General features: G+C 46.0%; 1 protein-coding gene across 2 annotated transcripts in view; it reads right to left on the bottom strand.

Annotated features, from left to right (window-relative positions):
• Nucleotides 1-1,386: 1,386 nt before the first annotated feature.
• The window catches only part of Dpysl3 (dihydropyrimidinase like 3), a 111,051-nt gene continuing 84,869 nt past the window's right edge, over nucleotides 1,387-27,568 (bottom strand). For both annotated transcript variants that reach the window (XM_051163062.1, XM_051163063.1), the window contains exons 4-14: nucleotides 27,306-27,470; nucleotides 23,369-23,430; nucleotides 22,483-22,563; nucleotides 16,154-16,222; nucleotides 13,178-13,298; nucleotides 9,000-9,156; nucleotides 7,941-8,082; nucleotides 6,182-6,352; nucleotides 4,732-4,911; nucleotides 2,842-3,004; nucleotides 1,387-1,525 (exon numbers count right to left, since the gene is read on the bottom strand). In XM_051163062.1, coding sequence (XP_051019019.1) covers nucleotides 1,437-1,525; nucleotides 2,842-3,004; nucleotides 4,732-4,911; nucleotides 6,182-6,352; nucleotides 7,941-8,082; nucleotides 9,000-9,156; nucleotides 13,178-13,298; nucleotides 16,154-16,222; nucleotides 22,483-22,563; nucleotides 23,369-23,430; nucleotides 27,306-27,470 — 1,400 coding nt within the window. In that variant the 3' untranslated portion in view covers nucleotides 1,387-1,436. The remainder of the gene's footprint in view (nucleotides 1,526-2,841; nucleotides 3,005-4,731; nucleotides 4,912-6,181; nucleotides 6,353-7,940; nucleotides 8,083-8,999; nucleotides 9,157-13,177; nucleotides 13,299-16,153; nucleotides 16,223-22,482; nucleotides 22,564-23,368; nucleotides 23,431-27,305; nucleotides 27,471-27,568) is intronic.

Raw genomic sequence — 27,568 nt, forward strand, 5'->3', positions numbered from 1 at the left:
ATCCTGGCTTCTACGGACCCCTGCCTCACTCACAAAATCTGGTTCACAATTGGTTTTAGAAATGGTGTGCTAGGGACAAGGACTTCCAGCCCTGACAGCCAAAGGGAGATGCAGGCACTGCTGCCCACTTTCCCTCATGGCCACACACCAAGAAGGCTGCATCCAGCCACTTCCTGCATATCACCCTGGAGATCATAGTACTAAGGAAAGAGTGACATCTCCGCCCCTGGGTCTGCTAATAGAAGAGGAAGCACTTGGCTTAGAGTTGAAAATACGGTGACGGGGTGTACTCCTGTTACACCAGGCTGGCTTCCCTAAATCTCTGCTGTACTTTGGGAGCAAAAATAAGGAACACAGATAAAGTCAGTTCTCTAAAAAAAGAAAAAAAAAATCAAGAGTGTGGTTGGATCTGAGAAGATGAGACTAGCCACTCACCCGTGAGAAAAGGAAGCTATTGACTCTATCTCTGCCTGGGTCCTAACTCAGCAGGTGATAGAACGTGTGCTTCCTCCCTTCAGCCTGCAGACAGGAGAGAGAGCTGCCTCCCAGGGGTAAAGAGGAAGTCCGCCTAAACTTCATGGCTGTCCCCAAACAGAGCCCTTGCTGCACCCTCCGTGGCAGCCTTTGATGACAGACAGCCTCAGAGAGAGACCTGTCTGTTTGTCCTGCTTGTGTGGCCCTCACAGGCAGGAATAGAGGAGTGGAAAACAAGAAGAGAAAGAGGCCCAAGCAAGCACTGGCATCTCTAGACAGGTGGAGGAAGTGACTGGAGTCTGGCATAGCAGATCTACTAAGAGAGGGCGGAGATGACAAAGTCCAGAACCCAGAGACCTCCTGCCTTCTCTGCAGATCCCAGGGGACTGGGATGTAAGCATCCACTTGCCACACTAGCCATCTTCCGTGGAAATTAACATACATCGTCCGCACAACACACAATGCCCTCCTGCTCACCAAGCCCACCCACCTCCCTCCTACATGCCCCACCCAGGTCCCTTTGTGCCCTCCACCTTGCCCTGGGTTCCCACCACCCAATCACCCAATGACCCTTCGTATAACTTTTGTTCATTTTGTTGGCGTCCCAGCTTTGTCTGTCCCCTTGTCGTAAGATGCAGCGCTACATATGCTCTCAACACTATAATATGCAGACTCTACCTTAGTGGCCTGTCTGATCGCATGCATGTAAGTGGGGTGGGGGTGGGGGAAAGGGAGGGTCAAAGAAATCAAAGGTATGCATAAACAAATCAAAGCAATTCATAAAGCTAGGCAAGCGAGCATAACATCGGGAAACATAAGGCTTGAGGCTTATTGATTCTTTAGATCTCAACTGTTTGGATTCACTTTCCTTCTTAAATATCGGTGTACCATTTTGGCTTCAGAAAAAAAAAAAAAAAAAAAACTTCGTGCTTCGGCTTCCCTCTTCCAGAGGGAGGGCTTGCTTAACTCAGGGATGTGATATTAGAACGGCCTCCAGGGGGTGCCACGATGCGTTTGCTGGCTGAGCGGACACCCTCGTCCACTTGTGTGCCTGCAGATGGAGACAGATTCCCAGGGAAGAGTAAGAGGAAAGAAGTGTGTTAGGGAAAAGAGGCGGGACATTATAAAAGTGATTGACATTAAGTACCTTTCTGGTGCCCAAGAAACTTAATGCCAAATCTTGAACTTTGCATTGTCATGACCCCCTCCTCTCCTGAGAAAACAACAACCAACCAACCAAACAAACAAACAAACAAAAACCTTTCTTGATAGGAAAAGCCAATTTTCTCTCTAGAGTCCTTCTGGTGCTAAACTCATCAATAACATTAGGAGGAGCAGGGAGGTGGCTGCTTATATGAACTTTTCCTGGCTGCGCTTTAAAGTCCAACTACTATCGTTTGGGAGGAATTAATTTCACTGTTCCATGGCAGGAGGATTCTGGAGAGGGGAGGTCACTTGCCCAAGGCCAGCAAGCTGGAGGGCCACGGTTCCCCTGTATATGCAGCTACAAGTGCTAATGCTTGCTTGGTTCCATTCAGAGAGGAGCCTCGGAATGTCAGGCAGCCACAGACAAAGGTGATCACTGCTCCATTGCCTGGGAGCAGTGACCTCCAAATGTTGGGCCTCTTTTCCTCTGCTCCTCCCTAAGTCTCGATTCCTTCTGCCCCCTCCCTTCCTTTCTTTATATGCTGCAGTCTCACCTTTAGACATCTTTTCTTTCTTGTCACCTTGCTCCCCCTCACATGTGCCTTTTCCATTGTGGGAAAGCACACCTGCATTTATCTTCCCCCCCTTTAAGACAACTATGGATCAATTAGACAACCAGTCTCTATATTAAAGAGTTCTTGGTTGATAACATGGGAAAGTGCATGGTAAACACTCAGCCACTGGGTGCTATTGCTGGCATCGTTTTTACTATGGCTGGGAAACTAGGCTCTAAGAAGCTGCAGTCTGAGCTTTATGTGCACTGAGATTTGTGCGTGCGCACGCACGCACGCACACACACACACACACACACACACACACACACACACCAGTTCTCACACGCTGATATAGAAGAATACCAACAATTCATAGTGGAAATGAGCTCCATAGACCTGGTTAGGTTTGATCTCTAAGTAGAGTTTGCTATCATTTGAGCTCGACCTCTAAGTGGGCGAGGCCTTGTTTGACTTTCTTACCAGGGCCAGTTGCTGATTGGGAAAACTCTGTTCTCAGTATTAATCACCTCCCTCAAGTGGACATGAACGAGCACTAGGTTGGGAAATGTGCTTCCCTTGAGTTTGCAGGATTGTTTTGTATCCTAGAGATGCTGGTCTTTCTCCCTGTCTCCTCCTTTTCCTCTCTTCATCATCTCATTCCACTCACCTGACAGGCTAAATCCTGACTGATGGAGGTTCCTCACTGGTGGGTTTGGCCGAGTGGGAGAGCCCCGAGTAGAGCCAGCTGGGGTGCCTCCTTTGGGGGTGGTAGTCAAGTCAAACACCGGTCCATCATACATGCCTCTTGGGACAGCATGCAGGTCCGCCATCTGTAGTCACAGAAACATGTCACCATTCATTCAACAGTGTAGAGTAACCTCTGGGAGGTGTAAGCTGAGCAGTGAAAAGAGTATATGGAGAGGAATAAACAGAGATGAGTGTGAAATAAGAAGCCAGTGTCATAAAGGCCTCTGTAGACATGAGGTTTCATCTATAGCAGTGCTTCTCAAACTTCCTAAAGCTGCAACCCTTTAATATCGTTCCTCATGTTGTGGTGAACTCCAACCATAAAATTATTTTTGTCGCTACCTCATAACTATAACCTTGCTACTGCCATGGGTTGTAATGTCAATATCTCTGTTTTCCAATGACCTTAGGGGTCTCCTGTGAAAGAGTCACTTCAACACCCCCACAGGAGTCAAGAGCCATAGGTTAAGAACCACTGGTCTAGAGGATCAAATGACCCTTTGATGATGAGGGGCTTGGGGAAGGGGACTGGCTGAGGGGATGCTAAACACAGATACAGATGACAATAGAGACCGCGGAGAATCAGCCAGTACGGATAGCTGGAAGCAGCAACATGACAGAATGGAAGACTATTGGGACAGCTGGAGCAGAGCCAGCAGGAAGGACAGGATTATTCTAAGATGAGGTCACATGCACTGCCAGGATGAGATCCCCTGGGAGACCCTTCCAAGGCTTTTCATGGCTTTTCACCCATCAGGGCTGCCAGGACCTAAACTGAGAGTCTGCGGTCTGACCCACAGACCTCTGGCTGTGATCTTGCCTGGGGGCTGTGGAGCCAGTCAGGGTATCAATCAACTATGTGTTCTATGCTGGGATTATGCCAAGGGCTGGGCTTTATAGCTTTATGAAACATGCTGTGTTCCCCAGAGACATTGGTGGTCTATGAGACCAGCGTGATGAGACCACCCAAGGAGGTAGCAGTAGTGACATGCAACCCTGTCGTCAGGCAATGGGCCGTGCGTCTCTACTAGCCTGACAGTGAGAATGAACCAGGGTGAGGCCTCGATGGAGCCCTAGAGCTGCCCTCTGTGCAGTGACCTGGGCCCAGTGCAGCTGTCCCTCATGCAATAAGGACTGCATCTGTGTCTCCAACCAGCAATACTAGAGCAGTGGCATTTCTTTAGTCCCAGAATCTAAGTCACCATAATAAAGAGCTACACTGGGGAAGTTTTGCCTTCTCTTTTCTACTTTTCTACACATCTATCTCAGTCTCAGGATCTGGTCTAACTTTGCTTTGTTTAGCCCTTGAGTTCCAAGAACAGCTGGAAGTGGGGAGGGAAGAAGAGGGATTTCGAGAGAACGGCCCAGGCCCCATCTCTAAAGCACCAAAACTACTCTGGTTGTGTGTGTGTGTGTGTATGCAAGAGAAGGGGGATTTCATTGAACCACAGTAGTTAGTTAAAAGTTGTGTGCACTTCTTCCAATGGAGCAACCTTCGGCAGACTGGAAGAGAGATATCTGGGTGTCAACTTATTCTTGTTTTAAGCCTTTGGAAATAACTTTTCTATGAAAATACACTATCAAGACATCAAATCCTTCCAATTTTAAACCAAAGTTCTATAATAATGTGGGGGAATTATTTGGAGAAATAAAAATTTTCTGTAGCCAAACATTTTTGGCTTAAGAATTCTGTTCGCCATTTCTTCAGCACCAAACTATTGCCGTGGCTTTTCCTGTGGGGGTAACTAAGGAAGGCTGGTCCTCTGAATCCCAGGCACTGATTGGGACCCATACCCTTATTGGCACTCACCTTCCTCCTGGCTTTAATGCGCTTATAGACATAGTCGGAGAACGGGCTGCAGGGGATGAAGCGGCCAGCCCCCTGGGTCACGTGCAGGGTGCTGTCTTCCAGCATGATCTTGCCCTGGCAGATAACCACCAGAGGTGCCCCACGTAGCTCCATCCCTTCAAAGATGTTGTACTCTGCAACCTGGATTCAGGGATGGCGACAAAGCCAGACCATGGGTACAGGAAGGAAAGAATAAGGAATAGGGTTTTCTTCTGGTTTGCAACCAGGCCATCAGTGTCACTAGGAACTGAGTTGCCAAGTAAAGCCAGGCAAAGTTCAGGATACATCTGCCTGCTCTGATATGGAACAGGAGACTGATACATCCTGGATAAAGATGCCTCAAGCAAACCAAAGAACCTCGCTTCTATTAAGATCTTTAATTGGAATTCTATCTCTACTTCGGGCCATGTCTCAAACTCAGCTACAAGACCCCTAGGGGTTCTGCTACATACGGAGCCTGTGCTGGATGGTGAATGCAGTGACACATGGCCCTTTGGCCCCTACCAGTGTACAGTTCCATTACACGGTGTGAGTTGGTGTTTAAACAAAGGCCATTACTACCCGCAGCAGTGTTTCTGCCTACCCTCCTCACTTGTTCAGCAGGAAGACAGCACTGCAGCGGTTGGGGAGCACTTGGTTTGGTGCTAGGATTTGAATGGCAGCTCTACCATCAGCTAAGTAGATAATGATTTGCTTTCTATGCACAAAACTACATAAAGGAGATAGAGGTACCAACCCAAACAGTATCCACTGCTAGTGAGATTTCAGTGAATTGAAAGCAAGCTGACTTACGCACAGCCACTTCAGGTATTATTTTTACCACCAAGTACTGAGTACCTTTTTACAGTACTGGGTTTGAGTTTCAATCTTGGAGAATGGGAGCGAATGATGAGGGTACTTAGCCTTCTCTTCCTTCAAAACCATAAAGCCCCTCTGAGGCTCCACTACCCAGGAAGTATGCAGAGAGGAAGTACCTCCCTGTGCCTCCATCACCAAGTGACTAGGAAGGGCTGGGCCCCTCTGCCCACTACGTCACTCAGGAAAGCAGGGAAAGAAATAAACAGTTTTTAAGAATTTTTTTTTTGGGGGCGTTGGGTTTTCTTTGCTTTTGTTTGTTTGTTTGTTTTTATGCCAATAAAACATAGGGCAAACTGGACATGGGTGTGCATGCCTGTTATATCCACACTTAGGAGGCAAAAGCAGGGTTATCAGCAATTCGAATTTGAAGCCTGTCTGATCATGAGACTTTGCTTTCAAAACAAAATGAAACAAAACACAGACAAAACAAAATCTCTTCAGGATTGGGTTACTCTTGCTGCCCACCCTCTCTCAGAGACTGGTCCACCCCATGAGCTTATTCCGGAGGCAGTTCTACACACGCGTTCTGCATGCCAGCAGCCCCTGCCCTCACCGACTGGTGGTTCTTCGCAGAGACGATCTTCACCGCATCTGGATCCCAGATGACCAGGTCGCTGTCAGAGCCCACAGCTATTCTCCCCTTGCGAGGGTACAGGTTGAATATCTTGGCAGCGTTGGTGCTTGTCACAGCCACAAACTGATTTTCATCCATCTTCCCTGTGGCCTGTTGAAAGACAAAGATTGCCTATCTGTGCCTGTCTCCAGGACTGTGGCAGCTCCATCTGTAGATGCAAAGCTGCTGAGCCCAGAGCAATTAACCACCAAGGCCCAGTTGTACAAAGGTACTGAGTACAGATGCCATCTGTCCATCAAGCTTGAGGGTCAACTGAGCTGAACTTCTTGGTACCCATGGAAGGCCTTCTTTTTTCTGAAGGGATGGGAGGGGTAAGTAGACTAGGAGGAGAGGAGGGTGGGGGAACTGAGATCCTGATGTTAAGTAAGTTAATAAAAAGGATTGGAGAGAGTTTACAGTAAAAAAACAAACATGTGATCCTGTTCTTTAGGTATATGTGCATATTTGTATACTCAGAGAAGAGATAGGTAAAGCCTAACTTGGATGGTGGCAGTGGACATCCCTGTATTATAGAATTATGAGGTTTTTTTTTATAAAATCAATGTATGTGTTTGTCTGGGGTTTCTGAGTGTCCTTTATTGAGCATGTATCCTGTTGCCACTTAAAAACTGAAGTTGAGTCTCACTGAATGATGAGGGTATGTTCTGGGAAGCGTGTTGGTGGTTTTGCTGCCCGGTGACCATCACAGACTTCTCTTACACAGTGGTATCACTAGTGGCTTAAATTTAGGGGGACTACTTATGGGCTCTGTATTGACATGAATATCCATCCACATGCAGCATATTTAAGTTTCATATCAATTTTTTAATAAATTCAGATGGGATTTGTAAAGGCAAAATTCATAAAGAGAGAATTCTATCAAAAACAGACAAAAGCCAACCATCAAAAACTTAGAATCTCTCTTATTTTGAAGCAAACAGCCTGGTTATGGAAAGAACTGACTTCCAAACCCAGCCATAAGCTTCCTAGAAGCCAAGGACAGGGGGCTTGCTGGATTGCCTGTGTAGATGAATGAGCATTAGGTTCAGACAACACTGCACATGGGGGAGGGAACTGTACAATGAATTTCTTATGGTTTTATTAAAATCTTTAGGAGTGTCTTCATTGATATGACTCTTTCATTCATCAGTCTTTATGGTACAAACGGGGAAAATAAAAAAAATGCTGCTTGGACAAGAAACACTGAGAGTCGATTTCTTGTCTTGCTTACGATGCTCACAAGCCTTCAGTGTGGGATGCCCTTGGTGTGGCTCAGTGGCTTTAGGCACCAATGCATCGCTTGTCATGTCAAAGCATCATGTCCGAACCTTTCAAAAGAAGTCAAAAGCTCTTCAAACACAAAGAATGAATTCCCTATCATATAGGGCACAAATCACTCACAAAATGAACTCACTATCATGTTAAGCACAGATCCTTCATGAAATCAGATGACAGAACTGCATGTATGGAGACCTCCTTAGAGTTCTAGACCCCAGGCATCATTTCTACAAGGTGAGCTCCCAAGCCACACAAGCCACCTGCCTCCAGCGGCCTCTCAGCCGGTATAGCCCTCACCTATACAATGAACATGCTCTCCAGGGCACCCCTCAGGGAGTGTGTCTTAGCTTGAATTGGTGCCTGAGGCTCTGATTTGGTCCACGGACAGCTTTACCTAGGCCACCCTCCCTCAGTCTCTTACCACAGCCTTGTCCCAGATGACAGACATACGCTCCTCCACACCATTGGTACCCTCGGGGATGGCTGTGAAGTTGTCCTTCCCAATGGCTTTCTGGGCAGTGCTGAAGGTACAGTGGGCACTTCCCGAGAGCTGCAAGTCCCCGCTGGTTTTTAAAAAAAAAAAAAAAAAAGGAGAAAGTTTCACATGATTAGGAGAGATGACTAGAGAATATTGTGGGGCCAGAATCATGTCTTCAGCTTGAAGTCCCTCTATTCCTCACTAAGCTGTGTGAGCTTGGGTACGTTTCCTCCCCATCTCTGGGCTCAGTTATGCATCCCAAAAGTGAGGAAGTAGCATTGGATCGTGTCTTCTATGGCAAACAACAAAGAATCAGATGAGGGCTGGAGAGAGGACTCAGTGGTTATGAGCACCTGCTGCTGCTGCTGTTGTTGCAGAGGGTCCAGGTTTGGTTCTTAGCAGCAACATCAGGTGGCTCACCACTGGCTCTAACTCCAGTTCCATGCTATCTGATGCCATCTCCTGGCCTCTGCAGCTGCCTGCACACAAAATGCACATAAAGAGAAGCAGGCAAGCATGCACGCTTAGGCGTGCACACTCATAATGCACACAAGTTAAAAATCAAGTTATAAAAAAAAAATAAGGACTCAAATGACCAGTGGCCTGATTTTGTGGCTCCTTATAAGTACTGGCTAAGTGTCATCATGACAACTGGTTTGAGTTCTGACAAATACCTTTAAGTGCCTTGACCTTTAGTTGCGTAATCTGCAAAATGGTGGTAATAGCGCCTCCCTTATACAGTTGTTACAAGGAACAAGGGACAGCACAAGTTTGGCACATCCTGGCATCAACTGCTAGGACCATTACTCACACTGAAATGTGTCATTGTTGTACTGTGATGTAGAAGGGCCAGTTTTCTGTACTCAAGACTGCTGCAGAATTTGATGCCCCAGACTCTCATCTATTACCTAAAACACACCACTGCAGCACCCCACCGCACTCCACCCCATCCCAGGGGCCCCCAAGATGACTCCACAGAATACATGGCATCCCTACACCAACCTGGCCAGCAAGGAGTTGATGTAGTCAGGTGTGGTCGGGTCAGGGCTCAGAGGTGGGGACGTCACAAAAGCAGCTGCCTTGGCCCAGTTCTTACTCCAGTAATGGGTGCCATCTATTCCCAGGCTGGCAGTGATAGGCTCGCCAAAGACCACATTTCCTGGAAGGAGTGGACATCAGGTTTGCAAGAGATAGGTACCGCTCTAGTCCAGGATATCCAATCAGAGCTAACTCTGCTCAAGGCTTTGTCTCTGGAGTGAGGCAACCCTGGGGTTCATGTTTCTATTCACCGCTTTTTTGGGGTCTGTTCCTCTATTAAATGCAAACACTACTATATTCTGTAAATAATAATAAGCCACTAGTCTTAAGGTCTGGAAGTAAACATCCCACTTTGAGGCAATTTTAAATTTGACAGGAAGAAAATAAAACTATATAATGGCTATGCAGATTATAAGAATCATGATCATTTTTAGAACGTGAAAATGTCAAAGCAATGTGTCCCAGATGTCCCAGAACTGATGAAATGAGACACTGTTTACTTCCCAGACTTGTGAAAAGACTTAGTGTGCATGAAGGGTCTAGCACATGATAGATGCTCACATTCTAATTGTGTGTGTGTGTGTGTGTGTGTGTGTGTGTGTGTGTGTGTGTGTGTGTACACAAATCATTTGGAAATGTATTTATGCACATGTGCACATGGGTAAGGAGGTCAGAGGTCAATGTTGGATGCCTTTCCCCACTGTTCTCTATCCTACTTTTGGGGACAGGGTCCCTCACTAAACTGGCAGCTCACTAACTAGACATGATTAACTGGCCAGTGAGGGCCAGGTGTCCTCTTGTCTCCATTACTCATAGACCTATGCCTATAAGAATAAGCTACCAAGGCCAGCTTGCTGCTCAAGTCCTTGTGCTTGCATGGCAGATGCTTAACCAGTTGAGTCTTCTCTTCTCCCCAGTACTAATTTCTTTACCATCTACCCTTTCGACATTGCAGAGGACCAAAGTCCTGAATGTGCTCCACATTGCTGGGAATGGCCGGCTCTTCCTGCTACAAGGACAAGATTTGGCCCTGCTGTGTAAAACCCACTATGTAGGATAAAAGGCTCTTACATAGTTTTGTTGTTGCTGTTGTGTTTTGTAATCATTGTCGGCCTTGACTATGCATTTGATAGTATGACAAGTAATGACTTGAGACTGAAGACACAACCACCTGAAATGCACTAAGGTGGGACTTGTTCTTGGATGCAGTATCAAGCTTGCGTTGAACTTTTTTTTTAAAAAGAGATGTTTATTCAGAGGGAAGTGCTTTTCCCTAAACTTGGTTGGCCCTCATTTCTTCCTTTCTTTCCTTTTTTTTTTTTTTTTGGTTGTTGTTGTTGTTGTTTGAGACAAGGTTTCTCTGTGTAGCCTTGGCTGTCCTGGAGGCACTTTGTAGACCAGGCTGGCCTCGAACTCACAGTGATCTGCCTACCTCTGTCTCCCAAGTGCTGGGATTAAAAGCGTGTGCCACCACACCCGGCTGGCCCTCATTTCTTTGCATCAGTATCATGGGACAACCATCTGAGGAGGAGCCTTGGGCATTTTTGACATTCATCTTTTTCTGCCTTCTGAGTTTGCACAATCCCATTCAAGAGGTTTCGCAGGCAGAGTTTTGAAGAGGTTTCGCCTTGTTTCAACTTCAACCAATTGTTAATGATGCCCTGGAATACCAGGTAGGGGGAGATTCTAACAATGCTCCTGGTTTCACTAGAAGATATCCACAATTGACTAGTGCTCTCTACTACAGGAAGAAAAGGAGAAAATAGCATGACTCACATAAGGCATCCCCTGCCTTAAGGAGCGGTGTTGAAAAGAACTGACAAAAACATAGGTGCAGGGAGAAATGAAGAAGTGAGATTGAAAACAAATCACTCAGCAATGACAAAAAACAACTATCCCTTGCGACTGCACTCAGGGCAGAAGTTCAAGAAAGAAAAGTTTGCCATCATATCTAGATTTGGATACTGAACTGCCCAGCTGATTGCATTAATTTCTTCACTCAAAACAGGCTGCTAATAATGCCCACAACATGTCAGTGCTTCATTGTATTGGTTGATGTGTGTGTGTGTGTGTGTGTGTGTGTGTGTGTGTGTGTGTGTGTATGTGTAGGGGGTGCTGGCCTAGGCCTTTTGATCTTCTATACAATGCCTTTACGCAGAGCGCCCCTGCCACACACATGCCTTAAGCTGTAGCTTTCTAATATTAACTATGGGCATCAGAGTTCTTCAACTACACTGATGATGGGTGACGAGGTCCTTTGGGACTTGAGCAGGAGCAGAGTCCATCTTCTCTTTGGAAGTGCTCTCAATTCTCCCTGAGAATGACGGTCCAAAAGATTATCACAGACTCAATGCCCCCAGCCCTTGTTTTGTTCCAGAATTACACATCCCCATCAGCCTGGAGACACAGCTGTGTTGAGTTCTCCTTACAAAAAAATAAAATACAATAAAATAAAAAATCACAAGCCAGAAGGCTAATGGGAGGAAGCATCTATCATGAAATATGAAGAGTAGCACACACTTGAAAACACCCCATGTTCAGGGTTATTCTGAGCACAGAGCTCAGGTAGGATACACCTACAGAGAGCACAAGGGGCTAATGTACTGGGGGTTGAGGGGGTGGGAGGTCAGGAGGAGCATAGTGGCCTCCCCTACTCTCTCTTCTCCCTCCTCCTCTCTCCGCCCACTTCTAATAAGGAGAATTTGATTGCTCTCCTGGTTTTCCTGAGCACCCCTCATCCAGTGGAGTAGCATCATTAACAGAGATGCCGAGAGACAAATGGGCTTATCCTGAACACGGAGAAGTAGGGAAAACCTCGGGACCTTCACAACTAGGAAGACATTTGGAACACCTAGCAAGATTTCTCTCCCACAGGAAAAGGGTCACCTTTCTCCAGAAAGCCAGACAATGCTGGAAGTCAGCAGGCCTCCACTTAAGCACCCTAGTCACGCCCCCCAACCCCTCCCACCCCCCATAGAAATTCCACAGGACCACTTAGCCCACAAATTGTTCATCCTGGGTCTCTGCTACCAGATGGCCATTAGCACAAGGCAACAGCAATGCTTGGCTGCCCCCGGGGAGTCTTCGTTCACCATCAAGCGCAGCCCACATCTCTGGTTTCTCAACTACACTGTATTTACTCACACAGCTTTACAGCTGAGCCCATGAGCCTATCACTAAGCACAAGACACAAAACTCAAAAAGAAAGCTTTGAGACGAGAGTCAAGACCCGGCAAGCCCTAGTTAACAGCAGTGGGCAGCACAGCAGAGGCCAAAAGGCAATGCGGACGCTGGGTCATGAAGACCACACTGTAAAGGCCATTGCACTGCTTTCTAAAATAACGTGTGCTGGCCTGTGTGATCAGGTGGAGTGACCTCACCCCTGGGATGAGCTCTCAGAACTGGCCAGGTGATGCTGTCTTTAGGTCAGCCTTTGATTCAGGGATGCACATAGACCCCAGACAAAACAGTCACAGTAGTCTTAGAAGCTTGCTGGAGCCATTTCTGCATTGCTTCCCTCCCCAGGAACTAAGGACAACAGATAACCACCATCACCCCCGTACGTCTCCATCGTTATTCCTGTCACTGATTATACCGATTGTGAAACCACTAGGGGCAGAAATAAGAAGCAAAAGACCCCCCCCCCCAAACAGAACAAAACAAAACAACCAATGAGAACTTCAGAGTGTGAATGTCATTGCTGAAGTTCACCAAGCTAACTGAATTACAACCAGTACTTTTTTTTTTTTTTTTTGATGGCTTGTTTAAGCCAGTTTTGGCTGGACTTCTGCACACAGCATAACGTTGAATGGTATGTCTATTTACAAAGCTCAGATAATGTGAATTGACCTAGGGCAGATGGAAGGTGTAGAAGATATACCAAATCTCGGAGAAGATTCATTCATGCTGTTATTTTGGACAAATTGCTTAAACCTTCCTGCACCTCAGCTTGTTTATATGCCCACATGGGAGAAACCTCAGCTCTCCAGGTGTAGACAAGGGCTTCCGAGAGAGCTTGGCAAGGGACACAAGAGAGACCATGTCTACTACAGTGGACAGCCAGGAAGAGAGTAGAGGAGCCATGTGGTGCAGCGGTGAGGGGGGTGGGGGTGGGGGTTCACCATCCTGGGAGTAGAAATCACCTTTCTTCCTGGCTTGTGAGATGAGATCAGCCGCACTCTTGCTCATGACCTTGGTGACATAGAGGGGGCAGTTGGTCTGGCTGGCGATGGTGATGGCTCGGAACACAGCCTCAGCCTCCAGCTATAAAAGCAAGTCGCCAACAGTCAGTAAGAGCATGGGTCCCTCAGCTTTGCTTCTCCCTGCTTCTACAACAGGTGGTCAGTGATACAGTGCTTTGCAGAGGCTAAGAACCACCCGGGGGGGGGGGGGGAAGCTGAAACAACATGGTCTGAATCTGCTTCTCCAACTTACCTGCTGTGATACTTTCCTGGCCTTCAGACAAGGAGGATAGCATAGGGCTGTGTCTAGGGCATTGCCTGGCATTATGCTTCTCTCCTCTCTTATGCTTAATCTAGAGACCGAACCCAAATGGAAGCTTCTGCTCCCCAATCTCAGGGCAGAGCCTCTGGGGAAATACAAGCCTATCATCATCAGGCGAAGAGAATCTGGCACCCAAGGACAGCAAGTCTTTTCCCGCAGCAATGGAGTCAGGCAAAGGGTTAGTTCTATGAGGGATTTCTTATTAGAACAATTCCTAAACTTCACAGCACAGATACTTTTTATTAGTGATCTCCTCTAGCCTACTCCTCTGTAGATTCATGTTTTCAAATAGGCCAACTAACCCAGCTGCACTTAATAATCAGATGTAATGACTTTCTCTACATTTGATTAACCCAAGTGGGATGTGAGAGCTCGGGCTCCCTTGGGTGCACTGAGAGCAAATCTATGTGCAAGCCAGATAACGTCAGGTATACCGCACACCCTCTAATGCTGCTGCCCTCCTGTCTAAGAGTGCATAGCAGTGAGTCCTGATATCTGGAGCTTTTGCAAGGATGAAATGATTAGTTCTTTTGAGGAGTGAGTGCCTGGAATAGAAGCTATTGGTGTGATTGGTGGTCACAGTTTCTGACCAATGTAAAGTCTGCTATTGCCCAAACCCTGAGCAAGTCCTGTTCAGCCTGGAAATGGAGACAGTGGTGATTTCTCATTGAATCGGCAGCCATTCCTTTTCATATGAATATGACTTTCTTGGTTAGCTTGCACAGATCAACACTTTAAAAAAAAAATGCTCCAAATAGCTTACAGATGTCTAGTGGCTGCATAATGCAAACCAGTCACCCTATGGTGAATATGGTTCCATCGGCTTGACGAATTGGGATCCTTCAGAAGGCTACTGGGCTCAGGTAAAGCCCTTGGCGCCCCCAGACACTGCACTCTGGAGATTTTACTGTGACTCTGGTTCTGCTTTTCTGAACAGCATCACTTGAGACTACATCTGTGTGAGCTTTGAACTGAGAAAGAGCTGGCTTTTCCCATACTCACTCCCCCTTCATACCTTGGCTGACCACTTCCATAGCCCCATGACCTCACTCCTGGCCTCTTTGATCTCGTTCCGTCCCTGCAAGGCAGGGTTTTCTGCACTTCGACAACGTGACTATCTTTAGAAGGTTACATCACATTTCAGCTTTACTCAAAAGAGCTTCTAGAGTTGGAGAGATTTACAGCTAAGTGGCCTTCTTACTAAAAAGGAGATGGGACTGGGAAAGGTTGAGGTGGTGGGGGTGGAGCGAGGCTGAAAAAACAAACCAAGGAACAGAAATAGACTCTGCCTGTGAAATCCCCTGGCTGCGTCTAAAGAAATCTGTCTTGCCAGCCGAGCCCTCCAGTGACCAGCATTTACAGTTACACAAACAGTGTTGACCACTGTGGCCAGCTAACACCACATAAATGACTTTCCATCCCCTCAAACATGATCAGCCCCATGGATGACGCTCTCCACTTCAGGTTCCTCATCCTCCCAATACCTTTACCTCGAGTGGCAGCAAAAATAGCTGAGATAATACATGCAGTGAGCACTGTCAGGAATAAGTGCCTCTTAGAAGGGGCCTGGAATCATTAGGTCATAGATTCCAGCCTTCCCCCCACCCCTCACCCCCGGAATCATCAGGGCAGTTCCAGCCCTACCCCCAACCTTAGGAATGTCGTGTGTGGCTGGAAGGACAACCATTAATTTACAGATTGTATCAACTGGCAACATCTGGAAAGGCAACCATGTTCTATGTCTCCATCTGAACGCCCCTGATATTCAGCTTGCTACCCTAACCCTGAGCCTGTATAGCTTCCTTGTAATAGGAGCATTTCTCTACAGTTGTATTGCATTTATATATATATATATATATATATATATATATATATTTTTTTTTTTTTTTTTTAAACAGGATCTAGAGGAGATGAGGGAAGAACAAAATCTTTAGGTTTGGCTGCTTCAGTGGAGCTCTGCATAACAGGATTACCTTCATTGATGTGGGAGCCTTGAGACCACTTACGGTGGTAGATCAGAACCACCATGCTCTCAGATGGCAATTACCTCAAAGTGCTGAGCCCTGTGCCAGCAGAAGTTGCAGGCTTAAGAGCCATGAATCGATTAGGCATAATGCCTACAAAAAGTCTATTCACCCTCCTTTAAAATTCTATCCGTTCCTCTATGCTGTCAGTGTTTTTTTTTTTTTTAAACAAGACTCAAAGCAATGTTAAAAAAAAGTTCCTAACAATGTCTCCAGTATTGAGGATGATTAATGAAGACAGCACTCCTCCTGAATGCCGAGGGAGTGTAAAGCAACTGAAGGTTAGAGACCAGCATCTGAAGCATCTCGTTTACTTGTTCCTTTCTAGCTGGAAGAGGTCTTCGAGAGAAGCCTTCCAACATGCTAGTGGTACTCATAGATTCTATTGCCTTCCAGCCATGCTCATGCCCACACCACGTGGGGGTGCGGATGTGGCTCAGCAAAGCGGGGCCAAACAAAAGCATTCCAGATGTAAAGTGAGTGGCAGGCTGGGACTACGACCACCAGTCTCCCAGACAACACTGGCGGAGAAGCAACCCTCACTGCCATCTTAGCTTTTCCCTGTGTGGCCCTGCTGCTTGTGAAACCCACCTCTTCTGGTCTACTCAGAACGTGACCTTCCGGGCCGGTAATCCCCATTTCCAGCATCCGGGCCTGCTCCTAAAATAAGAAAAACAACAGGAAGAGAGCTCTTAATGAGTGTCACCAAGATTATCATCTGTATACTCTGGGCTAAGATGCACTCAGGGTATGGGGAAGAATAAAATTTATATGTTGGGCAAATCCCCCCAGCTTGTGGTCACCTGCCATCTCTATCAAAGATTCATTCCAACCTAGTCTGGCCTAATGAGAAGCTACAGTGTCTAATTCTGACAAATCACATTTTAAGAACCTTGTGTGGATTTGTGTATTTTAAATACATGGATTAGGTGAACAGATTCAGAATTCAACCAGACAACATCACGGATCTCAATAGCATAACCTGAATTACTGTCTTGATAAAATTCTATTTATGCTATAGGTATGACAGAAAGTCCTACTTCTCCTGGCCGACTCTTTTGTTGTTGTTGTTGTTTTGTTTTGTTTTTTGTTTTTCGAGACAGGGTTTCTCTGTGCATCCTTGGCTGTCCTGGAACTCGCTTTGTAGACCAGGCTGGCCTCGAACTCAGAGAGATCTGCCTGTCTCTGCCTCCCAAATGCTGGGATTAAAGGCGTGTGCCACCACGCCCTGCTCCTGGCCGACTCTTAACTCTTATTATCCTTATATGCATGAACAATGTCATGGAGACACAGTTACCTCTTGAACACAATTAGTGGTGGCAGAAACTCTAAGTTGCGGTTGTCTACAGTTGCGTCCTTAAATTATTAAAGCCAGCTCCTAAAAACCTTTGCTGCAGTGAGCCCAGCCTAGTGGCCTGGGAGGCTCTGGTAATGCAAGAGTTGGGACTTGGAACAAGCCTTACTTGCCTGGTAACTGTAAGGCAGAGAATTAGCACAGAAGAATTCTTAGCAGCCTCTAGTTTGTTGTTAGCAATTCAAATTAAGAGGAGTGTTGAGGAAAACGCACATATGTGGTGGTTAACATTGATGGCCAGTCTTCCCAGGTCTACTTGATTAATTCTGTGATCACCTAGGAGACTAGATTGGTGAGGCATACCTCTGGGTGTGTATCAGGATTGACAGTGGGTGGACGGAGTTGTTCCAGACAAATTAACAGGAAGCCAAGCTTGGAACTGAATGCCTTTAATCCTAGCACTCGGAGGGCAGAGGCAGACAAATATCTGTGTTCATAGCCAGCCTGGTCTACAGAGCAAGTTCCAGGACAGCCAGGGCTACACAGAGAAACCTTGTCTCAAGCAAAACAAAACAAGAAGGGGAAAGCCAGAAGAACTAGGCTTACTGTAAAATTCTCTAAAATCCCCAGAGGCTAATTTTTTTTTTTTTAAAGCATAGCACCTTGAGTTTATCTTCTGGCCTTTCTCACGGAGTGAACTCATTGAATTCCAGTAAAGGTTCTCCTTGTATAAGCTCAATCCTGGTCATATGTGTTAACAAGGATGAAGCCAGTTTATCAAGGCCACACTCTGAGCACACTGCTTCCAAGTGCCCATCACAGTGACAGTGACTTCACTATTCTGGTCACGGGAGAGCTTCAAAGAAATGGGCCTTGTTTTGTTTTTGCTTGGAACACGGATATGGAGAAAATGTTTCTTTTGAAATTTTTTTATTTATTTAATCCTAATTAAAATATGATTACATTGTTTCTCCCCTTCTCTTCCTTCTAACCCCTCCCATACACACACCCATCATTCCCTCTCAAATCCATGGCCTCTTGGCCTTTTTCTTGTATTGTAATTATTAAATCTACATAGTGCAAAAATATATAGTCAAACAGTTGAGTCTTTTTAGAGGGGCTTGTATGTACATAATTTTAGGGCTAAAATTGGATAACCAGTTAGGGCCTAGTCATGGGAGAGACTAGCCCTCCCTTCTTCAGCACTCATTTGTTGCCTGTGGCTCTTTGCAACGTTGTATCCACAGAGGCAATGGTTCTGCGTTTGACCAGGTGTGGTTTTCCTTGATTGACATTGTTTACTGCAAAGAGAGGCTTCTCTGACGAAGAAAGGGAGCTACACCTCTCTGTGGGCCTTCCTCAAAGGGTCCTTTAAGAAAGCTCACCCTAGCTTGGCAATTTGGAAGATTTGAAAACTGTCCCTGTTTGTACCCAAAGGAGCTTGCGTTTTGTTCTTACTTTTGCAGAAGTATAGCACGGAACTCCAAGGATAGCAGCTGCCTTCGTTTAGATGATGTGACCAAGCTGAACTTAATAAATGCACAGTAGAAACTCATCCAAGTGGAAAAATGTCCTGATTCTTTTTCCTGATGGAGAACAGATCTTCCAAAGGTCGGGAAAGTGTGGGACGAAGAGGAAGGAGCTGGGGAGCGTCTGTGCTGAGGGGCCACTTGAGGGGAAAGGAACAGAGCAATGGTGCTTTAACCTGGAGCCCTGAAGTAGCTATGGGCCTGAGATAGAAGCAGGAGTCTGAACGCCACAGCAGCAGAGAAAGTTCTGGGACCTCTTGCTGCTGGGCTGAACACATGGAAAGAGGGAAGGGGTAACAATTCTAGCACCCATGGGTCCATCCCCTGAAAGCAAGGCAAACTGGGGCCTCTGTGTGAAAAGATTTCATTAAGTTTGGGTGTGGAGGAGACGGGGAAAAAAGCACATCAGGGTGCTGACTAATTAGCTTTCTTGGTCATAAGTCAGAGGAAATTGCACTGGTATCTTCATCTACAAAATAGACAGGGTGATGGCATTTTAAAAGTTTGGAAGTCAGCTGGGCACCGTGCCAAATATATTTAATCCCAGCACTTGGGAGGCAGAGGCAGGCGGATCTCTGTGAGTTCAAGGCCAGCCTGGTCTATATAGTGAGCTCTAGGACAGCCTGAGCTACATGGTGAGTCCCTGCCTTTATTTTTTTTTAAAGTTTGGAATGAGACTAAGTAAGAATGAATGCTTGGCACACAATAGCAGACTCTCACCAAAGGGTGGTTTCTACTAGGAAGCTAATGGGTCTGACACAAGTCTCAGACTGTACACTAGTCCTCTATGCCTGCTGACCACAGTCACCAACTCATTTTCTCAGGGAGAAGGAGTTGGTCCAGGTAGGTTGAGAGCTACGCAAGGCCTGTTTGTGCTTACCTCTACAGCCAAGTGCCTAGCACCAACCAGGTGTTCAAGAGACACTGAATGGCCAGGCGGTGGTGGTACACACCTTTAATCCCAGCACTTGGGAGGCAGGCTTATTGCTGTGAGTTCGAGGCCAGCCTGGTCTACAAAGTGAGTCCAGGACAGCCAAGGCTACACAGAGAAACCCTGTCTCGAAAAAGAGAGACACTGAATGAAGGAGCTATGCTTTTCACTGTTCATGTCATCAAATGGACTAAGAGCACCCTCTCCTTTTCCTGCTGGGCCCTCCAGTGCACATCCCTGAGGGAAACACGTCTATGCATCTATTCCATTAAGCAGCCCAGGAGATGGATAGAAAATTGCTTTGCTTCCTACAAATGATCAGTTTGGGCCCTGGAGCTCTCACTTGCATCATTCTTTCATCAAGTTACTCGATATGATTTCTAGGAAACCAGTTGATGCCGATCCCCACGAGACCTAAATTCATTATTATCTAAGGCTGTCTTGGATCAGATTTCTGGCTTTGAAGAAACATTGCCTTAGGGTAGAGAACGTCATGTGGCACGTTTTCAGCAAAGAACCTGCCCTGCTCCTGCACAAGAGGGGCCATTCTGAAATTCTCCTCTCCAATATAGCCTGGCTTCCAAGACTGTCCAGCCATCTACAGAATCTTCTAGTTTCTCTCCTAGTTTGTTTTCATCCCTTGTTCTACCAGTTTTTTTTTTTTTCCCTTCACACAGACTAGGGGTGGGGGTGGGGGCGCTCAGCATTCGGGAGGCAGAGGCAGGCGGATCGCTGTGAGTTCGAGGCCAGCCTGGTCTACAAAGCGAGTCCAGGACAGCCAAGACTACACAGAGAAACTCTGTCTCAAAACATAAAAACAAAAACAAACAAACAAACCAATGTTCTTTGTCATTAGGGAAATGCAAAATCAAAACAACTCTGAGATTCTATCTTACACCCTACAAAATGGTGAAAATCAAAAACTCAAGTAACAGCACATTCTGATGAGGACATTTGCTCAATTATGTTCATAGCAGCTTAAATAGCCAGAAACTGGATACAACCTAGATGTCCCTCAACTGAAGAATGCATAAAGAAATTGTGGTACACAATGGAATACTACTCCGCTATTAAAAACAAGGAAATTGTGATATCTGCAGGCAAATGGACAGAACTAGAAAAGATCCAGACCTAGTCAGGTGTGGTGGCGCACGTCTTTAATCCCAGCACTTGGGAGGCAGAGGCAGGTGGTTTGTTGTGAGGTTGAGGCCAGCCTGATCTACACAGTGAGTCCAGGACAGCCAGGACTACACAGAGAAACCCTGTCTTGAAGAACAAAAACAAACAAACAAACAAAAAGATCCAGACGGAAAACGCACACATGGTATATACTCTTTTATTTCTTAATACTTATACAAATATTTACACATATACATACCCTTAATACATGTCTTTAAGTCTGAAGGGGTTAGGTTGCTCCTGGACTAGGACGGCACTCCAGGTTTTCCCCAAAACCTTCAGTGAACGGTATCTTGGGTACCACCAGGGACGCCCTTGGGCGTTTGTAAGCGCTGATTTTTCCTATACTTGGCCCTTCTCTTGTTAAACCAACACTTCACTTCAGATTCTCCCATGTACAGGTGCCTTGCAAGGTCCTTCCGGGTGACCACATCAGGGTACTGAACTTCACTGAAAACTCTCTCCAGGTTCCTCAGCTGCCGGGGCGCGAGACCCCTGCAGATCCGTGGTCGAGTGCGCCGTGGCTGTGGAACTCGGGCAGCTGAGGTCTCCCACTCCTCCAGTGGCAGCTCTCTCGGCTCGCGGTGGTGACCTCACCACCAACGCAGTTCAAGTTCACCCTGTTCATATCATCCCATTGGGTCAGCGTGTCCTGGTATTTCGGTTTGTCTACAAAGCCTACAGGACATTGACTAAAACCACTGCTCCCTTCTGCGGCTCCTGCCTCTTGGTCGTCTTCGATTTCCACCTCTATCTCATGCACCCCCAGGTTGTAGAGATCGGGGTTAGAGTACTTGCGTGTCATGGCCTGAGCTCTGCATAAGTAGCCTCGTCTTCACAAATAAGTCGCGGTCAGGGTAGTCCAACAGCCAATGTGGGTCTTAGTCTGGAAACGCCAAGCAAGAATCCACCGGAGCTGTTCAAGTTCGAGAACCCGGATTACTCTGCAGTCCCAATCTGTCGCCGAGGGTGGAAGGAATCCTGTCCTGCTATGTTCTTCAGTCTTCCGTCTTTGTTGAAATCCCCAAGAACTGGGCCCTACCACCAGTTGAGGAACGCCTCGCAGCAGGATAGGGTAACTTGCCAGCCGAAAAAAGGGCAGGTCGCCCGAAAAGCAGTGTTTCTGTTTACCGCGTCTTTTTTATCTGGACGGCTGGAAAGTGCCGCCTACATTTAGGGAGGGTCTTCACGTCAAAGGATCAGATTAGGACAATCTCTGGTAGCTGGGTGAGGTGGCTAACACCTTTAATCCCTGCACTGCGGAAGCAGAGGCCAGGCAGATTACTGGGAGTTCCAGGACAACTGAAGCTGCACTGTGAGACTCAGGAAACCAAAGGTGTACACTACCACCTGACCTTGAAGATTGAGCCTTTTTGTTTGGTTAGTTTTGTTTTGATTTTGGAGACAGGGTTTCTCTGTGTAGCTCTAGCTGTCCTAGAACTTGCTAGGTAGACCAGGCTGGCCTGGAACGGCCTCTGACTCCAGAGAACTGGGATTAGAGGCATGCGATAGCGCTGCCTGACTGAAGATTATTAATTTTTTAAGAACTAAAATACAAGCTGGGCGTGGTGGCACATGCCTTTAATCCCAGCACTTCGGAGGTAGAGGCAGGTGGATCGCTGTGAGTTCGAGGCCAACCTGGTCTTCTAAGCGAGTCCAGGACACCCAAGGCTGTCTCGAAAAAACAAAAAATAAAAAAATAAAACAAGAACTAAGATATACTGCTTACAGCCAGGAATAAAAAGCTCACTACAACATCTAATTGCCTTGAACTTTGGGTGATCCTCCTTTTTCCTGGAGGCCCAGTGTTGGGGTTATAAGTGTGAGCCCAGAGCTGTGAGTTTGGTTGTTGTTGTTTTGTTTTTATTATGGATTTTGTTTTTAGCAACGTGTTTTGAGTCTTGAACGCTTGGGGCATTCAAGTCATATAGGACATGGATAGGCTGTAGACCCAAACTTGCACAGAAGCCTTGCTCCATGAGGTTACCTGGGCAATGATATCTCCATTCTCGGCATGAACTTGAGCGATGGCTCCCAGCTCTCCCAGGCAGGTGAAGATCTCATAGAGCTGAAACAGAAAGGAACAGCCACACAGCCTCCTTCAGCTTCACATGAAGGTCAATTACTAAAACCAGAGCTGAAACAGTGCCTTAAAACAGAGACAAATGTAGTCCAAAGACATTTCAGGAGGCTCTGTCTTTATGAAAGACTTTTCAGGACTTACACACAGACAGGACCAATATCTAATGAGTCTTCTCTTGGGCATCTGTCTCTAATGGAGGAATTGTCTCATTAAGCTGAGAGCATGGTGTCAGAATTCTTTTCAACAAGTACCCCAAAAGCCCCCAAAAGCCCCCCAAAAGCCTGTCATAGCTAGTATACACACTCAAGTCCTTACTCTCAACCTCTCAACACAAACTTACTCTCCATCAAGAAGGTAAGAGTCCTAATATCTTGCATTTCCCCTGATTGGTTCAGATCTATCAAAAATCATACACATCCATGCTTTCCTAGGGAAAGGCAAACTGATACAATAATGACAGCCAAGCCGGTACAAATAGCAGGAAACCCGCCTGATATTATGAGGCAGAGAGCTCCACATTTTCATTAGCTTTATGATCAGTTTGGGGACAATGGGCTTTCCTCTTATTTTTTAAGACACCTGTTGCCAATAGAAATTCAAGCTTATCGCTGCTTTGCCATAGGCAACCAACCAATAACCTTGAAAATGCAAGGACTGCCATAGACAGACAGCCCGACACGATGGCCTCCCACAGTACCCACAGTGGGTCCTATTCTAAAGGCCAAGGTCAGCAGGAACAACAGGATACTCATACAGACAATCCAAACCACACAGCCAAATGGGTTGTTACCTCTGTGTTGGACACTTGATATAAATCCTTGTAAGCCATGTAAACCATGAAGGAGTTAACACCTGTGCAAGGCAAGGAAAAGGGAAAAAAATCAGGAAAAAATACAATATTGGTTATCACCACCACCTTCTCATGTCTATCCCCCACCGGCCCTGAGCACATCACTTAGATGCCCACCCAATAGAGAGGAGACATTCAGAATTACCTTATCATATCAGGACCTCCCTTGCCCTGTAAAACCCACGGTTTGAGAGCTGTGTCCTAGCAGAATGGTGTCGTCTTCTGCACCCTTCGCTAACCCTGATTCCTAGCATCGCAGTTCAGAAGATCAATAACTTTGGTGGTGTTCAAAGCAAAAGAAGCAGAAACCAGAGAACTCATGCTAGCACATGAGCCTTGCTCAGACCTTAGGGGTTTTAACACCTGGATGCGCCACAATACTACTATTAGCTGGGCATGTTAACTTCTGGGCTTCTGTTTCCTCCCCATGTAAACTGGAGAAATAACTCCTACCTCATAAGGTTCACCACTAAATGAGGTAACACATTTAAAGGCTTTTAGTCTCTGTGAGGCAAGCATTTGGTCTCCACAGGGATGGGTTTACTTCAATGTTTAGTGAATGACTGATCTATCCTAGGCTGCAGGCTGAGGTGCCTAAGAGGAGAAAGATGACAATAAAACTAACCTAAAAACTACTTCTGGGCCAGGCCTGGTGAGGGGACAAGCATCTAATCCTGCTACTGAGGAGGCTGAGGCAGGAGGATTGCTATGAATTTTTCTTTCTATCCCCTGCCACACCCCATGAATTTGGGGGTGGGCTGGGCTACATAAAAAGTATCAGGCTAGCCAGTAAATCTCTGTGTCCCCATAAAATAAAACCTACATTCCTGCAAAATCCTATATCCCCCATAAAAGTCTGTTTCTAAGCTGTACCGATAGGTATCTACACAATGAGATATTTTGTATTGCTGAAACTGTACACACAGGCACAGCACGTATAAACACGTGTTCACACATACACAAAGCACATGCACATTGTTTGTAAATATGCTATTTCCCCTCCATTCTCTACAAGTTGTTTAAAGAAGAAACTGGGCAGCAAGGGCACACACCTTTAATCCCAGCACACAGGAGGCAGAGACAGGCAGATCTCTGTGAGTTCAAGGCCAACTTATTCTACCGAGCAAGTCCTAGGACAGCCAAGGCTACACAGAGGAACACTGTCTCTATCAAAATAATAATAATAATAATAATAGTAATAATAATAATAATAATAATAATAACAACAACAACAACAACAATAATAATAATAATAATAATAAAGTCAAAGGAACACTGTCTCTACCAAAATAATAATAATAATAATAATAATAATAATAATAACAACAACAACAACAACAACAACAATAATAATAATAATAATAATAATAAAGTCAAATCTACTTTTTAACCCAGAAATACTCCTGGTTTTCATAATAAAAGGGTGCTGACTATATACTTGGCGGGATGGTCTGAATCCCATAGGTTTGAATGCTTGGTCATTAGGGAGTGGCAAAACTTGATAGGGATTAAGGAGCAGCCTTGTTGGAGCAGGTTTGACCTTGCTGGGGGAAATGTATCACGGGGGGAGGGCTCTGGGCTTTCAAATGCTCAAGCCAGACCCAATATTCTCCTCTCTTCCTGCTCTCTACTGATTCAGATGTATGACTGCCACCTGCCTCTCCAGCAGCACGGCTGTGGTGCCATGCTTCCTGGCATAATGATAATGGACTACACCTCTGAAACTGTAAGCCAGCCTCAAAATGTCTTGTTTTGTTTTTTTCCATAAGAGTTGCTGTGGTCATGGTGTCTTCACTGCAAAAGAACATTGCCTAAGATACCAAGTTTGAAGACTGAAGACTGACTCTTTCACACAACCCTATCTAAAATTTCAAATGCAGAAGCAAAAATATCCATAAAACCTGACCTCAATGAACTGACACATCAAATGAGGACCAGATAGCAATTTATGCCTTGAATCTGTGCCTTGAACTTAAATCATCAGCATTATAAATCCATTTTATTTTCACCCAAAATAAATAGGTAAGTGGGACGGCGGAACAGAAAATCATTTTGAGGAAAGGAAAATAATTTTGGTTTAACCATTAGGGTCAGCTTGGCCCACAGTATCCCCAGCCAAAAGTGGATTATAGTTCATGAATGTCCGTACTCAGCATGGGTCAGGGCAGTTTTCCACAACATTGCCCCTTCCAAAAGCTCTCAAGTCATTGTTGCAATGACCCAGGGCCCCTATGCTCCTTAAAGCCACTGACTTTTCTACTGCAGTTAAGATGCTCTGTGAGACAGGTAACAGAGAACCAGAGAATGAGGGAAGGACTAATGGCATGTTTATTGTTACCAAGGATTGGGCAGGATTTGTGGGGTACAGCAAGGGATAGAAAGGAAAACGCATCCTCTGAGGGAGCACCTTCTCTCCTCCAACCCAGACACATGGTGTTTCACTGAAGTCCTTGCACAGGGACCAGACGGGTCTTGTGCTCTGAAGCACCCATTCTGCTGCCTTTCATTGCACTGCTTTCCTTTGTACTGAGCCTTCAGGAGAAGCTGCTGCTCACCCATCTCTGATATCCTAGATCACCTTACAAAGCTGAGCACACATATATACATGAGCAAATATATGCATATTTGCATATGTATGTGTTCCCGTGGGTGTTGAATGTCTGATGATCAGAGCAAAGGAAGAAACAGAGACCAAAAGAATCTCAGAAGATAAAGGACCCCCCTACACACCACACACACACACACACACACACACACACACACACACACACGGTATTTTTTCACTCCTAACTGAGGAATCAATCCATCCTTGTTCCTGGCATGTCTTAGCCTTTCAGGAGGATGTTATTATGTAATACTAACTGGTTGGTCTTGTAAAACTGATCAGGGTTAGAAATCTTTGCTCTCAGATTTGCTGGCAACGTGATGTCAGGGAGGATCAGTCACCTTGCCTCAGTTTCTTCCTCTGTAAAACTAGCAGCAATGCATTGTGCTCGTTAAGTTTTATGGCAACTTGATTCAAGCTAGAGTATTTTGGAAGAGGGAACCTCATCTGAGAAAAATGCCTCTACCTGTGGGCAAGCCTGTATTGCATTCTCTTGATCGATGGTTGATGTGGAAGGATGCAGCTTACTATGGACAGTGCCGACCCTGGGCTGATGGTCATAGGTGCTATAAGAAGGAAGACTGAGGGGCCAGAGAGATAGCTCAGAGATTAAGAGCACTGGCTGCTCTTCCAAGGGCCCTGAGTTCAATTCCCGGTAACCACATGGTAGCTCACAACTTTCTGTAATAAGACTTGGTGCCCTCTTCTGGTGTGCAGGTGTACATGCAGGTAGAACACTGTATACATAATACATAAATTTAAAAATCTTAAAAAAAAAAAAAAAGAAGAAGAAGAAGGCAGACTGAGCAAGCTATGAGGCTCAAGTCAGCAAGCAGTGCCTCTTCAAGCCCTGTATTTTCAATTCTTGCCTCCAGGCTCCTTCCCTGTCCTGACTTCCTTTAATATAAGATGAAATAAACTTTTTCCTCCCCTTCTTACTTTTCGCCATGGTGTTTAATCACAGCAATAGAAACCTAAGACATTTATGGAATTGAAAAACATCAATACATCTATTGCATACTAAAAATGATCTTGGGCAGTTATTCTGACCCTCTGCTTTTCCATCTGCAAAGTGACTAACAATGTTTTTCCAGTGAGGATCCTGTAAAAAGTAAAGCTGTACAAACATTAAGTGCCTGGAACAAAGTAGAAACCCCCACACTCAACACGCATGCTTAAGGCGTGAGACTCTAAGCCAGGGGAGTGCCTCACATGAGCGGAACAGAGCAGCAGAGAGACAGACAGGAGGCTGGAGAACAAGCGTTGGCTCACCTTTGTCTTTGCTGAGGTTCTGCACTTCCTGCTTGACGCTGTCATTCCAGTGGGTGATGTCCACATGCAAAGCGTAGTCACAGCAGCTCTTCCCATCGGCCCACTCACGCCACTTGTCATAGGCCTCGGTCAGGCTAGACTCAGGTTCAGGTACGACATGGTCAACTGAAGGACAGAGAGCGAAATGAGTGACTCAGAAACAGCTTGGCTCTCTCCTCCCTCCTTCCTGCTCCTTCCTGCTTAGTTGTGGCTGTACAGCCTCT

This window comes from Acomys russatus, chromosome 20 (genome assembly GCF_903995435.1).
Source record: "Acomys russatus chromosome 20, mAcoRus1.1, whole genome shotgun sequence".
Lineage (NCBI taxonomy): Eukaryota > Metazoa > Chordata > Mammalia > Rodentia > Muridae > Acomys > Acomys russatus.